Source organism: Sylvia atricapilla, chromosome 1, assembly GCF_009819655.1.
Source record: "Sylvia atricapilla isolate bSylAtr1 chromosome 1, bSylAtr1.pri, whole genome shotgun sequence".
Classification (NCBI taxonomy): Eukaryota; Metazoa; Chordata; class Aves; order Passeriformes; family Sylviidae; genus Sylvia; species Sylvia atricapilla.
The window spans coordinates 27040517-27056508 of NC_089140.1; the positions used below are offsets into that span (position 1 = coordinate 27040517).

Below are 15992 nucleotides of genomic sequence, written 5' to 3' on the forward strand. Positions count from 1 at the left end.
TTAACGGAACAGTAAGTGGTGTGAAAATTTTACCTTCGTGAATTTCATGCATTTAAATTCATAATTGACTATTATACTAAACTGGTTTTATTGTTTAGTGTTAGTGGTGTTCAAAGAGGTGACAGAAATTGAGTTATGATACAGTAATCTAAGAGTAAATAAACATGAGGATTTAATGAACTTAAGTTTAAAAGGAGCTGGTTATAAAGATCCAGACTTCAGAATTTTTGTGACGGTTAAGGAAAGGCAGCATGCATTTTAAGCAAAGTGTTTAAAAGTTATTTTATTTTCTTCAGCGTATTTTCCAGTCAAAGAGGCAGGTGGTTGACTTAATGCCAAGTAGGTCAGAGGTGCAGGGATAATACTTGGAACCAAAGATGTCCTTTACAGGTTCAGTATCCTTCCCCCCGTTGTCCTTTCAGGCCTTAAGTAGTCACACTGTCTGCACTATTGGGGTACTTTTAGAGGGAAGCTAAAGATTCTTAAGCCTAATGACACCTCCTGACCTTTTCCTAAGTGAACCCTTAGGTTGCTGTTCCAACACTAGCAATTCCCAATAATTCATTCAGAACTGTCGGGATTGAGCAACTTTAAATTGATCTTCAGTGTAGGCCCTTAATACTAGGATGGAATGATTTACCAGTTAGCAGGTCTATATCTGCATTTCTATGCATTATGAAGTCATGAGAATAATACTTTTTAAAATTTTTGTTGGAACAAAATAGTTTTTTTCAGCATGGCAAAAGAGGGCAGGTAGTAATAAGCTGAATCTTTGTTGTACTCAGCATTTCTAAGGATCCTAAAATGATACATTTAATTTATATTTGTGATTCATTTAGAATTTGGAGTACACTGAAATTGGCCCTTTCCACAAGTCAATCAAGAACCAAGTATCTTTTCTGAAACCTAGCTTCAGAGCCAGCTTGTATTGCAGCTTTGATTCAGCAGCTCTATTTGGCAGTGTACAGCAGGTTAGCAGCAGTCTTACAGGCTGGATTTCCTTTTCTTCAGCTTTGTGGTGGACCAGATTGTTTTGATGTTTTTATCAGCAATGATGAATTTGAGTTTCTTTTCTCCAGCTAAAGACCACTCCTTTTGCTGGTTGTAACAGTGTGGTGTTTAGCTTTTGCTAAATGCCATTTATGTAAAAAACTGAATGCCTCCTTATTAGTCAGAGATCTTAAACTCTTTAAAGCTGTCACTAAGATTTATATTCAAATTGGGGCAAAAAAATGGATTAAAAAAATGGACTATTTTTTCCCCCACTTTGGAAAAGGGCATTTATTTGTATTATTGTAGAAATAACGTTTAATGCCAACACATGGGGAAAGGATGGAAATAATTGCAGCACATTTGTGTCATTTTCTAGGAGGAAGGATAAAAAACAATCAGGTATAAATGACAAATATAATAAAGCAACTGTTTCAGAATGAAGAGAAGACAGTTTGGGGAAGTCATCATTCTAATTTTAGTAGACTGATGGCACTTAGGCTAGAAAAGCAAATCTAATTACTTCCAGTTGGTGAAGAAGCATCAGTGTTTGAAAGAAACTGATTTCATTTTTCTGTGTGGATTGAGGACAGTATTACTGCATCTGTAATATTAAGAAATTTTTAGTAAGTACTTTTAAGAAAATGTTAATACATTTAGAAGTCTGGAGGAATTACTTAAAGGTTAATGATTCCTCAGCTCTGTGATAGCAATGGGCCATGTGTTTGTACATTAGTGTTATTGCTGAAAAGGAGATTTGCTGGCATCTATTCAAAATTGAGTTGTTAGAATTAAAAAAGAAAAACTTTGTGGAATATTGCTTAAAGCTGATACCACATTGTAAGGAAGATGGAGTGACCCTGTGCATGAGCTATATGATGTTGTATATCCCTAATGAAATTTGTCTGTGAATGCACGTCTACACATTAATTGTCTTTTCATTCTAGGACACTTTATTATGAAAAGAAACATTCTGCCATCTTATTTTAATTCTTATTGATGAGGCTCATTCTATAATGAAGACTATTTTTTAAGGGGTTCCTGCAGTGTTGTTTATTTCCTGAATGTAGTTTCACTCCACTATGCAGACCTTGGTTGTGTGGCAAGGGGAGTTGGAGCACTGTTGCTGTTTTATTACAGCAGGCGGGTAATGAAACAAAATAAAAAATCATGTTGCTATTTCATTGCAGAATAGAGTAATTTTGCTGCTCTGAAAGTGCAAATTTTGACTTGATTGCTGCATTTGATAAATAGCTGAATTAAATTTTTTAGTACAGTCTTTACTGAAGACTTTAAGTGTTTTAAGTGTTGACAATTAAATATTTTTTCTTATTGAATAGCAGCTAAATGTTAAAAACGTGGGATATGAAAAAAAACAGTTTTGTGGTGATTTAATATTTCCCTTTTTGTTGTGTGCAGTAGTATTAATACAACTCCTGCTCTTGGGCAAAATTAAAATTACAAATCACTTTAAAGACACTATTTTCCTAAATTTGTGGTAATTGAGCATGCATAGGCACCTTAGCAATCATAAAGGATACCCTAGATACTGAAGAGGAATGGAGAAACTGAATGAATGATTGAGCCTAGCCATAATTTAAAACCAGGTACAAATGGGAGTGTTTAAAAAATATATGTAAATATTTCATCAGTCACCAGTGTGGTGTTTCAGAATTGTCAGTTTGTGTTCCACAAACCATACTTTGGTTTTGAAGTTGCACAAGGGCTCTTAAGGTCAGTCCTACAACTCATAAAATAGTTGAATAGTGTTTTTTATTTCATGTGTGTATTCTTTTGGAGTTGATTTGCATGCTGAATGCAAAGTGGGAAAGTGGAGTGCGTATTTGTTAACTGGATTCTACTGACATAATGAACCTCTAGAAGAAAACCCAAACACTCTCCCCTTCCCTACTCTTCCCTCCTTCATTTTCTGGGAGAAGAGCTTGTTATTTTTATCTTGAAATACATTTCTTTACTAAATAAAAAAGCATTGAGTTTTTTTTTTAATCTTTGATTGCTTCAAGTCTTATTTCCTTCTTTGCTTCCTAATGGATACTCTGAAAGAACACCAAGTGTGGCTAGAAGAATAAAGTAAAACAGTCTTTTTTCTTCTTGTTTTTCAGTTGTAATCTAATACAATCACATAAAACAGGTGACTTTTTAGAATTAAACTTGTTTTAAGATGTAAATTTTGCACTAACCATAATAGTTTCAAAAAAGTTGTTTCAAACTTTCTTGAAGTTTGAGTATCTCAGTATTTCTCTTGAATTGTTCCCCCAAATCTGTATGTGTGTATGTTTCCTTCTGAAGTCATAACTGGCTTCTTTTACAATTTTCTCTTCTTATATTGATCTTCCATTTGTCCTGTGTTTAGGTTGCTATGGTGTTGATGGAGAGAGTGACTCTATCATGAGTTCAGCTTCAGAAAATTCCACAGAGCCTTGGTTTTGTGATGCATGCAAATGTGGTGTCACACCTAGCTGTGAATTGTGTCCCAACCAGGATGGGATCTTCAAGGAGACTGATGCAGGCAGGTAAGACTGCATAAGTGATGTTCTGAATTTGATGTCATCTTACCTTTAAAAGATTGGGGGTTTTCCTGTTCCTTGAGACACTTTGCTCAAGTCTATTGACTTCAAAGTAAGGTGTAAATGGGAGGAAAGCCATATATTTTTGTTTTAGTAGAGCAAAGGACTGGGTCAGTAATGCTAGGTAATGCAAAAAAGTAGCATAACAAAGGTGTGAAGGTGTGCTAAAGGTATTCAGACAGACTTAGTATATTATGATTGTTTAGAATTCTGGAGATTATATTATTGATTTTTGAGAATATTCTTTGCTTCTTTTTAGGATTGACTTCAGGTCTAATTTGAGAATAAACAGATTAATTCTCGTGATGTCTTCAATTCCTGTCACATTTGAAAATAAATTAAGATGTACATTATTAATGATAACTAATTATCTGTACTAAAGGCAAAAGCCGCATTATCAGTGATGTCTTATTTATGCTTAATGTTACTAGTTTTCATGGTTTCATGGATTTGTTTGGATTTTGTTTGTTTGTTTGTTTGTGGTTTTTTTTTAAATAGACTGTGAAAATTAAGGTTTTTTCCATACACTTTATGTCGGTATAAATTGCAAGTGTGTGTGTGGTAGCAAAGAAAGTTTTCAGGTGCTGGGCTTTTCATAAGCTTTTAAAAAAAAGTTACACAAATGAGTCAGGGTTTGTAGTGAATAATTTTGAACTTTGGAGGTAGTTATGCATTTTTAATACTTTTAGGGTTCAGATCCTTGTTTCTGGTCTGTAGTAGCTTCAAGAGTGTGCATCTTCCCTGTAGAGCTTTTACACTGCTAAGAAAATTGTGCTTTTCCAGTTGTTTTCTGTTTTAATAATAATGCTTCTATATGCAAGAAAATGACTTCTAAAGACTGTAAGTCAATTGTGTAGCAGAAAATGTGAGACTTTATAACACCTGGAAAATTTTATTTCAACCTTTTTATTCTCATTTTCTGCAAACAATTTGAGCCTGATATATATGACTTTCTGTATTATCCTAGTAGAAACTGTAGTCAATATTTAAATAATTGCTTAATTTTTTTCTTGTAAAATGGGAGTATGCTTTTAGTCAACCTGGAAGTATTTTCTTTCTTACACTGGTTATCTGTGCAGGAGCATGTGCCTGCCTTGTTGACAGTGGGCATTATCACATTATTTTATTATCGTTCTTGTATGTTTATTTGCTGGATAATGTGGTATTGCTAGCCTGGATAAGTTTATTTTCCCAGATTAAGAGGTTATGTGCTACAAAAAAAAAATATTTGCTATTTACTAGTTCATGTTATTAATATGTGAAAGTTCCTGTGCTCTTTTTATTATTTATTTATAAATTTGAATTCTCAAGGGTAGGGGGACACTATTGACTAGGGGCAGGGTCTTGGGACAGTGTCCATTATGTTTCCATTGTACTCAGTTGACTGTAATCCAAGTCAGTGCTTTTCTTGACGTATTAGCAGGATAAGACTACTGACTAAGAGATTCCCTTAACTCACCATTGCTCTTCATCCCCTTACCACCTTTTAAATATAAATTCTTCATATGCCTGAGTGCTGAAAATTACACAAACCGAACCTAGTCAGTTTCTCTTCATAATCAAATTGGAATAATTTCTCTTTTTACATGAAAGGTGAATCAGAATAATGAGGTGCTTAATTTCTCAGCAGAAGCCTTTTCACATTAATCTCTCAGTTTCACATATATTAATGTGAATTTATGAAATTTTACTTCTCAGAATGCTATTATCCAAAAATATAAATTCTGTCCTTGTTTCAGTGTGGAGTTTCTTCCTTCCTAATCAACATCTGTCATCATTGCTCCAAGCTAAATGGATGGGAAAGTAACAAGGAAGATTATTCTTCTTTGATTACCCAATTTGTCTTAATTACAAGCTTCTAAAACATGTGCAGCTAAATAAATGAGCAGGAAAATATTTAGAACTGGTATTAAAAGCAGCTGAAGCTGCTTCAGCTGTGAACTTGACTGACTTGTGTATGTTTTTTTAATAAAATTCAGGTCTGAGTTCACATATAGGTGGTTAAAGAAATGAGGCACTTGTGTGCCAATCACACAGAAATGGCAGTTTAAATCTGTAGTACTGCAATACTTGGGTCACATGTACTAAAACATTTTGAGAAGGTCAGTATGAAGCAAGCAGCCAGCTGTTGGGTTTATCATAGATAAACTCCTACGGAGTGCGGCAGCATTAAATACACCAATGGAGCATGAAAAAACTGTGCAAATTAAATTGAGAAAGCAGCTGCTTGTAGAAGATGTGTATCTTTATATTGAACTTCAAGAGAGCATGTTTAGTAGGCTATATTAAAACTTACAATCAAAAATCTCCAACCAGAACTTTGGATTTTTGTTAAGAATAATAATTGTGGAGATATGTTACTTCTGTTTATAAAGATTTGTTCTGTATTACACACCTTATATTAAAAGAAGTGTGTAGAAAAGAAGCCCTACAAAATTCAGATTTTTTATTTACAAAGAAGAAGTCTATTTATCTCAAGGTTGCAGGTCTCATTCTGTGTGTTGTATTTTGCTTCTAAATTTGTTGTTATTTCCATTTGAAAGCAAGTACAATATGCTCATGTCAGTGAGGTATTTACTTAACTAAATCATAATGTTTACTGAAATATACATTTAAAGTTGTAATTCATCTTCCTGTAGTTACAGTTATGTGACTAAATAATTTTGTGGATATGAAGAACACTAGTAAAATTTGTAGAGGCAAAACAATGCAGTTCTTGCTTATAAATGTATATTTGGTGTATACATTATTCTCATTGTTTTAAGTTTATATATTTTAAAGGGAATTTACTACTTAATATCCCAAAGAAGCAATTTAGCCATAGGAGAAATACTTGTTTTTTAAATACACAAGTGAAAAGTTTCTTGTCAGATATGACACAATGGATCAGTCAGTGTTGTGGCTTGCTAGATTTACTGGAAAATTTCTTACAGAGTGAAGCGATTTAATGGCTTTTAGGTAGTTTCTTACTGTTACTGGGATTTTTCTGTTATCCAGTTAATATCCTGGACTGTTTTGGGGGAAAATGGTAAGTAAATAGTCTGTCCACCAATTTTGTGCATTGAAAGATAATAGTTTTCTTTTTAAAAACTGAAATATAGATGCATTTTTGAGCTTCCTACTAGACTTTTCGTATTTTGCTTTTTTGGAATTTCTGTTGGAATATATGATTCATAAATAACATGAAACGTAATAAATCTGAGTGTTATAAATTCCAGCGTTGTAGGTCTAAGGACCATTGATGAGAAGTGTGCTGCTTTGGGGAACCAGGGCTACATGGAGCTCCTGAATAGTATAACCATAAACTTCAGTATTTCTCTCATCTGTAAGCAGGTAGTTAATAACAGTAGATTTTTTAAGTGCATTTAAACCCAGGATATTACTGCTCTGGTAAAATTGAATTTTTTTAATTGATGTACAAAGGAAAGAAGAGGGAGAAGAGAGAGGCTAAACTGGGGTAGAAGATTTGGAAAAAAAAGCACAGCAGCATGGGTGTGGATTTGAGCAGGTGGTAACATGTCTGTACTGAATCCCTGGTAAAAGAGACAAGGGGAAAAGTGTTTCTCACATCATCATGAGTCTTCCTGAATACCGGGAGTAGATTCTATTATTTGATTAGAACAGAAGAGAGTTTTAGTCTTCACTAGTGATACATTTACTGTTAAACAGTAATGACTGGGAAGATTATAAAGTGCTGAATTAACACACTTCCTGAGGCTCAAACAGAGTACTTCAGCCCAGTTATGTCTGAAGTCTCTAGTTGTATTATATATCATGTGGGACTTTGTAGGTTCAGAGTGTTAGCTACCATCTCTGCAATTGAAAGGCCATTTTCTTGAATATCTTAAAATAGCAAAAAAGTAGCAATCTTGACCTATTACAGTCTATTACAGTTTTCTCCTACCTGGTGCACTTAGCAAGGAGTAGCAAATACTTCCTGAACTTTCATAAAACACTAAGATTATTGCAGTAGTTTGTCTCAGTTAATTTGAGTCATACATGCTGTGCAGAACAGACTTTGTGTTTGTCACTAACTGATGGTTTGTGACAGTGAGAGCTGGATCTTTTAGAAAGTGTTTGTTATGAGAACTGTAGAGAAAGAAAAAAAAATTGTCTTCTGCTGGTTTTGGGTAGCTGAGAGCTTCAGGAGGTTAGGAGATGCCTGTCAAGAGCAGTCTTAAGGTTGAAGCCTTTACCATTGTGTGGTATCTGGTCAGTATACACTAAGGTCCAGATTCATTTTTCTGCCTCTCAGGGCTGAAGATTCAGACCTCTTATTCTAGTTTTTTTATGGTCAGTGAAGAAGAGGGCAACTAAGTAACAGTCTGTTTATCTGAGTTTCAGATAGGCCTTTCTGTTATACTACCCAGATGTGTTTATTCCTGAATGCAAGTCCTCTCTATGTTGCTTAAAACTAGTTAATTTTGTTGATACTAACAAGTGTAACTAACAGTGCAAAGTCTGACTGATGCTGTGTTCTAGGTTCTTCACAGCTATATGCTCAGAGCTCAGTGTTGCTGTGACTACCTGGATAATTTTGCTCTTTCCCTATTCCTACTCCCTGCCACATCATGAAAATATCTATTTGCCTTAGCTTTATAAGTAATATCAAAATCTTCAACACCTTTCATGTTCCTTGAAAAGTGTGTGGAGCCCTTGTGGGAGCCATCAGAACACAGAGGTGGTGGTAGCCCAGCCCTTGATCCAGACAGGCAGAGCAATCCCAGTGGCTTAGAGGGACCTTACTCTATGGCTCAGTGTCTGAGCTCTTGAATTCCAAGTAGGCACTCCATCTCTGCTTTTAATGCACTTTCCTTCAAGTGTTTCAGCTAGCATCTGGAGCATTTACAAGGGACTTTGAAATCTGAAAATGGTGAGTATAGTATAGGATCAGAATGTTGATAGCAGTAACCTAATTTTGTCTGTTGTTTTAGGTGGGTCCACATTGTTTGTGCCCTCTATGTTCCAGGAGTGGCATTTGGAGATATTGACAAGCTACGGCCAGTAACACTAACAGAAATGAATTATTCCAAGTATGGTGCAAAGGTAAGTTCAGAAGAGATGTAGCAGCAACAAGTAGCTGCATTTTATGTTTTTACATGTAATAGAATAGAATGTATCTTCCCAAGTTTATTTTTCCTTTTTACAGCAATTTTGTAGTGAAGTTTGAGACTAAAAATGAGATAAAGTTTGTTAATGATTGTTATACCTACAGCCTACCTGCTCTTCCCTCCATCTTTCCATCTGTTCCCTTAACATTGTTCTCCATAATTCGTCACTGTTTTTCCCTGATTTTTTACAGAGGTCCTGATTTCTTTTGAAGTCAGTGGCAGATTGACAAAATGTGAAAGGAAAGCGAGGAGGATTTATAAGATGAGAAATGGGAGGTTAAGTTGTTTAATAAAGGGCCAGATGTACATTCAGTAAGAATTACTTTGGAGTTTATATGTAAGTTAGTATGCATACAACAGCCTGTTCAAAGCAATGTTTACAAAAATCCACAGCAACATAGAACCCTCAACTTGAACTGATAAATGGTTCTAAAATTAAAATTGTCTTACATGGAAATGATTTCAGTCTAGATCAAAAGTAATCATGAGCAAACCTTACAGAAAACCATTACAATGGGCAGAGGACAGCACTGATTAGTTTGCTGAATACTAGAGACATGGAGACTGTGTGGAGAAGCCGTGTCTATCAGGATAATGTGAGAGAAGGTGATTGGTTCTAAGTCTGCAGCTATAAAGCTTAATTTCTGCCAACTCACTTTTGTTTTCTTGAATGTCAATTTGTGAATTGAATACTAAATGAAAATATGTAGTTGAGTTTTAAAAATGCATACAATATAAGAAACAGATTTAAACACTTTGGATTGCCCATGTACAACATATCTGTATCAGAAGCCTGGGCCTGCTGAGGCATTTAGCCTTGTTTAGAAATGTTTATTAAAAAAGGCTGGGGCAAGCACATCAGACCCTGCAATCTGTTGTTGAAATGAATCATGATTTTTTTTTTTTTTATAACATAAGTGATGTGTAGGATCAGGGTAAAGAATTTGGGCATCTTTTCTTGCTGTGAGTGAGGTGAAAGTGAACTGTATAGGTGAAGAAGACTCTTTACTGTTGCCAAGCTGTAAATGCTGTTTGCTGTATTGAGTTACAGCTTATTTTACTACATTCCCCCCTGCAAAACCAGCTTAATAAATTAGGTTTTTTCATTTAATTTCTTACCTGTTAGGTGTTGCAGCTACACAGCTAAAGGATGCCCTTCTAGTGTAGCATATGTGATGTTTTGGGATTCTTCAGTCACTGAGTTTTCCTTACCATTCCATTCTGTTGTTTAACTTTCTGCATGGAGATATTATCTCTAAGTGATAGGCAGCCTTGCTCTCTATTCAGCAAGCATGCCTGTATAATTTTAGATCATCTTTATGCACTGTATAGCAACGCTGCCTAAGCAGGTCATGTTCTCATTTCCTGCTTATGTGCTTATTACTCTAGATTGCTGGCACAGGCATTTGGTTTGAAATTGTGGTGAAACAGACTGAAGAATTGATCTGACTGAAAAATAAGTTAATTGTTTTTTTCCCCGGACTGTATTAGGGGATGTCAGTTTGTTGTTTTGCAAATGACTGTGCCTAGAATACACATATCTGAAGCTACAGTTCCATAATTAACTTGCAACCTTCCTTACTGATATTTATGATTTTTGACTATTTGTTTCTGCACTGTTGCATGTTTACTCCTCAGTCATTGCTTATCAAAGGACATGTACATAATTATCTGCGGTTTTCAGTCATTCAGAGCACTGCTCTTTTATTGTTGTTTATCTTCTGAACTTGTTGAACATTTTCCGAGGAGTGGTGCTTTTTTTATACCATACGTAGGCAACTAATTGTGCTTAAATTGCTTGGATGGTATTTAGCTGTTTTGCTGAAGGAGAATGCAGTGTATGGAAATTCATATAAAAATTCATCCAGCATGCTATTTACGTTATTTAAGCACTTAATTGATGAAAGCAAAATAATTAGTGGGAGTTGAGAAAGCAGGGAGCTTTAAGTAATGTCAGCTGCTGGGAGCATACTTGGTTTCTGTACCACACAGGAGTAACCTACCAGTTTGGTTTTTATATATATGACATAAATTATCAAATATTAGGCAAAATGCACCTGAAATAATTTACTGTGGCATTTTCCATTCTTCTTTATAAAGGAGTGCAGCTTTTGTGAAGATCCACGTTTTGCCAGAACTGGTGTGTGCATTAGTTGTGATGCTGGGATGTGCAGAGCTTATTTCCATGTGACCTGTGCTCAGAAGGAAGGCCTCCTCTCAGAAGCAGCAGCGGAAGAGGTAGCTATGGAAAGGATAGAATAAAAGACCTCTGTTGAAAGCTTATGGAGATGACCTGGAATGGTTGTTTTTCTGTTCACAGGTCCTGAACAAAGTCTTTTTAAGTAGGTAAGAAGGCCTAGGCAGGGTAAAGGAGCTGTACAGGGAGAGCCTTTCAGCCAAATTGTCCAACTCTGAGCATCTTTTGAAACTGACTGGAAAAAAAGAAAAGAGAAGGTTAACACAGAAGTTGGCTTAATAGGGTAGCAGTCAATACAGACAGGAATTCTATTTCCTGAACTTCACATAGGATGACATACTTACCTAGCTGTTCATGTAGTACGGTAAACTCCGTTTCATACCAAAGAGGAGACTTGAGAAATTAAAGACATTTCTGATGCCTCTTTTTCATGTGTGTGTTCCAGTATTTACTTCAAAGTGTATTACACAGATAGGACTTTCCTTGTGATAACATTAATATTTGGAATCAGAATGAAAAGCAAGTATTTCTAACTTCCTGATAACTTCTGAATATATTTTCTTAAGTTTTCTTCCTGTAATATGATTTAAAGCAATTCAGATTGGAAGTTCCTATTTCCTGGTTCATTTTTATGGTATAAATACTTTTAGGTTGTCCAGTTTCATCCTGATAGGTATCATTTGGATTAAGCATGTCATGTTCATAGCTTCACAGTTTATATTTTTGCCTTCGGAAGTAGCACAGGTAACACAGAAACATGCGTTACTTTCACTGTTTATCTTGACACTTTTGTTTCTTTAAACAGTGGACCACTAAGGGATTCATGAAGGAATCACAAAATACTTTCTTCTGTTGGACCTATAAATAGGAAGATAGCACATTGCCTCATGGTTGTTGTCCTTAATAGATTTTGTGTAAGGTTGAGTCTTTAAATGCCCTATGTGAATTCCCTCTGGACATATGTATCTGCTTGCCTTTCCACCTTAAAATTTTATTACATGTTTTCTACAGTCAAATTTTTAATCTAGGTCTCACTCAGTCTCATTTTAGGGTGTGACTAATTTTTGAAGTAAGCTGTCACATACTGTAAAAATCTAAATTAAAACAAAATGTGCTTGTAAAGAAAGAGTAAATTTTATTAGTGTATGTTTCATAAGTAGAACAAAGGGAAATTTCATAGGCAGGTAATTTATTAATATTTGTATTACTTTATGAAGGAAGTCTGCTTTAAGTTTTTCTTAGTCTGTTAGATTTATGATGTTGTTTGTACACTTCTGAAAGTACAAAGGCAATGAAACATGTTTCTCAAACCACGTCTCCTCATGGTGCAGGTGTTTGCAGTCTGCTTGCAAGGTTTGCAAGTGCTAAAAGTTGCTATAAACCTAGCCATGATAGTGTGCAGATATGATGGAATGAAAAATGGAAAAAAAGTCATCGGAGAGATGGTAAATCATGTGAGGGTATAGCCAACAAAATGGTTGGAAAAACATTAGAGAAACCAAATGTATTGACTTTGATAATATTCAGGATTATTAAGCACTTGCAGGATTGAATTTAAAAGGCACAGTGAATCAGCAGGAAATTAATACATGTTGTATGTTAAAGGGATTTGTACTTAGGAATTTGTTTTGCTGGGATTTTTTTCTTGGGAATGCAAATATTGTAGAGAGATTGACTAGTAGAGAGTCTGGTAGGATCATGCAATGAAAACGATGGATAAGCACCTTATATTGTAAATTACATCAACGTGACAAAATTGATTTAGAAACATGCTTTTTAGTTGTTTCTAGAAACATGCCTGTTGGAACATGTGAAACGATTGCCAGAATGTTTGTGCTGATGAGAGCCCTTTCGCATTACTTTGTCTCACTTTGTTTTCGTTCCTTCCCCTTTGTTTTTTCTGAAACAGGATATAGCTGACCCTTTTTTTGCTTATTGTAAACAGCATGCGGACAGGTTAGACAGAAAATGGAAGCGGAAGAACTACTTGGCTTTACAATCTTACTGTAAAATGTCCTTACAGGAAAGAGAAAAGCAGCTTTCACCAGAAGCTCAGGTATTGTATTTGTGGCACAAATGCCCTCTGTATTAATCATCCATGTTAAACAAGACAGAAATTAAGAGAAGGTAAAAATGGTATTATAGTAGAAAATTAAATGTGGAATATATTGATAGTGCATGGTCATTTAACAGCACACTGAACTTGTTTGTACGATTTAGTCTCTAAGGACAGTTCTCTCTATATATGATATAGTTATATTTCATATATTATATATCTATTTTAGTAAACATCAAATATCTGTGCTTGTCTGACTTGAAAAATAGTGCTTTGATATTGAAGTAAAAAGTTGGTAATTACTTTTTCATTCTAATTCATAATTTTGTTTAACATTTTCTTCAAAAGGCCAGAAAAAATAGGCATTTTCTATTTCTATCTAAATTTCCAATTTCAATAATTTCCAAGTCTAGAGGAATTCTGTGTTCCAGGTGTTTTCATAGGAAAGATTTTCTAGGAAAAAAATAATGTATGCAAAGAAGTGAGTCTGTGCTATTGTGTGGGAGTTGTCTGAAAGCCTTAGGCAAGTCTATATCCCTGTCTACTGACAGATCCATTTTAAAATGTTAGTTACTGCAGAAGCTCAACTGATAAGTGTCCTGTTGCTACAGAGGTTTCAATCCCTCTGAGGGAATCTGCATACTTTCATGTTTCAGTGTGCATCCCTTTTTTTCTGATTCTGAGGAATTTCTAGCATAGTTTGCTTCACTGCTTAGACTGAACTGCATTCCATGGAAAAATCACACCTGTGCAGAAAAGCAGCTTGTTACTTGAATGAAACCTGTCTGATTTATTTGTACGAAGTAGCAGATGCTGTAAAAAATGGAAATCATTTGTGGGAGAGGACTATCTGCTTTTTTTCTGAATTGAGAATATAGTGTAATGATAAGAAAATATTGTTTCATATAATCAAATCTTTTATTTAAAAAAATCTTGCCTTTCCAGTTCTTCAGAGATCTTTGAATAGGAGAATATTAATGTAAAATGACCTATGCTGTTGAGAATGAGCGTGAGCAAACTCATACCATAGAAGAATTTTGAATGAAATATTATTTGGGATATTGAGCTTCATGTAGCTTGATGTAAAACTGGTTTCATAATTCTTGCTGAATATACCCAACTTACATGTGAAATGCACCTGTGTAGTGGAGACATTACAATAATATGAGTACTGCCCAATAAAATGGTAAGTGCTGGTTGAGCAGTATCAGTTTGGATCCAGCAGGACTTATTGGCTCTATTTTCAGACATGTATTATGCAGTGCTGATAATGCTGATAAGATCCCAGCATTTCACTTTCTCTCTTCTCTTTTCCCCAAACCAAGACCCTGCAGTTTTTTAATCTAAATTATTTAGATTAAATTTTTGGAAACTGAAGGAATGACTGCTGAAAACTGCAGGTGGAGTTACTTGACACAGTGTGATAGACACCTTGATGCAAGTATGATAACTTGCATACATTGTGTACAACCACGTTTTTAATGGTGGTGGCTTCGGTATTGTACAGCTGTAAGTGGACCTGTTGCCTGCTGCTGTGGGTCCAAGAAAAAAGCCATTGAGGTCAGAGCTGACCTGTAAGCTACATTTGCTTTACTTCTTGGTCATTAATGTTCAAGACCTGGTAAGGTAATGTGTTAAACTTTCTGCAGTACTACCTTCAGTGATTCTGTTTGAAATCAGAGGTGTTCCTTAACCATAGTGTGTATGTATATGCACACCTTTATTTTTGTCTCAGGAGTATCTTATACCATATGGTGGGGCAGTCACATTAGTTTAGTTTCTTCTTTGTGCAGGCAAGTAAACAGCTTCTAGCTGATAGTCAGCTGGAGTTTTGCCTCTGAAGGTTTGTGTGTTGATGTCAGTTGCTGCCAGAATTGCCACTTCATAGAGTTCCCCCAAGATAGTGTTTTCCAACTGTCAGTAACAGCTTGATCTTCTGGGGTAGATCTCCCAGATGGTCACAAATATACAGATGTCATCAACAATATATATTGTGAGCTCCTCTTGTCTGCTTCACTTCTGTTTGGGTTGTGTTCTTGACAAACTATAATCAGCAAGTTTAACATTTATAAAGAGAAGTGGCATTGAGAAAGGAATTCCTACAGAACTATGTCAAATATGGTAAAAATGTTCTTCATCAAATTCTGTTGCTCACATAAATACCAATTTAATGTGTATATAAAGGCATATGTGGTAGGTCAACCGAAGCTTCTACCTGTAGTGAACTTTCACAGTCCCATCAAATTGTCATTATTAGAAAGGGTTGTCTCAAAGCCAGTAGTCATCTGTTGCTTTCATCCATGGGGAAATCTCATCAAGAAATGTGTACATGGCTCCAAAACCTGTTGAAAGAATAATGTTGTTCATGTGTGCACTTTGAAGTAAAATGGAATGTCTGAATCAACCTCTGTTTCTTGAGTTGTGGAGTTCCAGAGCGAAAATGGCATTGATTAGATTGTGCAGTTTTTAAAACGAAAATAAAATGCAGATATGTTCCGAATTACAACTCGGAACTGATTTAGAATTGTTCCTTGATGTTTTTAATTTGTGGAATTGTTCGCTGCAGGCTCGAATCAATGCCAGGCTCCAGCAGTACCGTGCCAAGGCGGAGCTGGCGCGCACCACCCGGCCCCAGGCCTGGGTGCCCCGGGAGAAGCTGCCGCGGCCGCTGACGAGCAGCGCTTCAGCCATCCGCAAGCTCATGCGCAAGGCTGAGCTGATGGGCATCAGCACAGACATCTTCCCAGTGGATACTTCAGATACCAGTTCCAGTGTTGATGGAAGGAGAAAACATAAACAGCCAGCTCTCACTGCTGACTTTGTGAATTATTACCTTGGTAAGCGTGAAAATGGCTTACTTTTCTCAATGAAAAGGTGTCACTTTGCTGCATTGTGCTGTGCTATTTCTTTGGCTTTTTAATGTTTGTTGTGTTTAATTATTTATAGTAGATAAATGTAGATTATGACTTCATTTTAGGTCAGGTATATTACTGCTTGGAGTCCCTGTTTACACAGGAAGTTTTATTTTTAAAGACACTTGAGTAAAGCGT

General features: G+C 35.6%; 1 protein-coding gene across 3 annotated transcripts in view; it reads left to right on the top strand.

The window, feature by feature from the left end:
• PHF14 (PHD finger protein 14) overlaps positions 1-15992 on the top strand; it is a 161567-nt gene that overhangs the window by 23963 nt on the left and 121612 nt on the right. For all 3 annotated transcript variants that reach the window (XM_066318054.1, XM_066318063.1, XM_066318071.1), the window contains exons 5-9: positions 3365-3524; positions 8513-8624; positions 10790-10927; positions 12796-12942; positions 15509-15779. In XM_066318054.1, coding sequence (XP_066174151.1) covers positions 3365-3524; positions 8513-8624; positions 10790-10927; positions 12796-12942; positions 15509-15779 — 828 coding nt within the window. The remainder of the gene's footprint in view (positions 1-3364; positions 3525-8512; positions 8625-10789; positions 10928-12795; positions 12943-15508; positions 15780-15992) is intronic.